The sequence below is a fragment of the Haliaeetus leucocephalus genome, unplaced genomic scaffold, assembly GCF_000737465.1.
Source record: "Haliaeetus leucocephalus isolate CR32 unplaced genomic scaffold, Haliaeetus_leucocephalus-4.0 Scaffold657, whole genome shotgun sequence".
Lineage (NCBI taxonomy): Eukaryota > Metazoa > Chordata > Aves > Accipitriformes > Accipitridae > Haliaeetus > Haliaeetus leucocephalus.
Genome location: NW_010973093.1, coordinates 4,470,496 through 4,471,441, shown reverse-complemented (window position 1 = coordinate 4,471,441; position 946 = coordinate 4,470,496). Strand labels below are relative to the sequence as shown.

Below are 946 nucleotides of genomic sequence, written 5' to 3'. Positions count from 1 at the left end.
GGGGGGGCCCCCCCTGCCTGCCCGGGGTCCCCCCGGGACCGTGCTGCAGCAGGGACGGCAGCCCGTGGGGTCGCTGTGCCGCCCGGCCGTGCCCGAGTCCAGCTTCTGAGCCAGGGCCGGCGGGCATCCCCACCCGGGGCAGCTGGAACCAGGGGCTCCTGAACTGGGGGCTGCCAAACTGGGGCTATCCCAAACTGGGGGTGTCTCGACCCAAGGGCTCCTGAACCAGGGGATCCCAAACAAGGGCATCCTAAAGCAGGGTCATCCTGAACCGGGAACATCCTAACCTGGGGGCATCCCCAAACTGGAGGCATTCAGGTATCCCGAAGCTGGGTCATCCCAAACCTGGGGCTCCCAAACTGCGGGTATCCCAAACCAGGAGCACCCCAAACCAGAAGCTCCTAAATCAGGGCATCCCATCCCAGGGCATCCCGCCCCAGGGGCATCCTGAACTGGGGGCATCGCCCACTCACCTCCCTATGCCCCTTCCCCGCAAGCAGGCAGGCGGCCACGGGCTCCGCCAGCTCGAAGACGCGAGAGTATTTATTGTACCAGGAGAGTTTTATTGAGAGACGCTTTTTGTTTTTTAAAAGGCGACTATTTTGGGGGGGCGGGCGGGCGGGTCCCCCACACCAAGATCTATGCAATACGCGATTCCTCCAGCCAGCTTTTGTACGCGGGGGTGCAGCCCCCACCGCCGGCGGTTTCTATTAAAGACACGTGAAAGGAGCCCAGTGCGGTGCCTGGGGGGCGGCCCCAGTGTCCATCCCAGGGGACGTATCCAGGGGTGGGAAGAGCTTCATGTCCCATTGGTGGTGGTCCCAGTGCTGCGGTGTGTGCTGTGGATCGGGGTGGTGGGGATCAGCTTGGGAGTGGGGCTTGGTGGGGTCAATGGTGGCCAGATCCTGTCCCGGCATGGTGGTTGTGTGCCTGCTGGGAGGTCTGG

The 946-nt window shown here is 64.0% G+C and overlaps 1 protein-coding gene across 1 annotated transcript in view; it reads left to right on the top strand.

The window, feature by feature from the left end:
• Nucleotides 1-724, top strand: part of USP43 (ubiquitin specific peptidase 43) — a 14,718-nt gene extending 13,994 nt beyond the window's left edge. Inside the window, exon 15 of the mRNA XM_010579493.1 lies at nucleotides 594-724. Coding sequence (XP_010577795.1) covers nucleotides 594-724 — 131 coding nt within the window. The remainder of the gene's footprint in view (nucleotides 1-593) is intronic.
• Nucleotides 725-946: the final 222 nt, after the last annotated feature.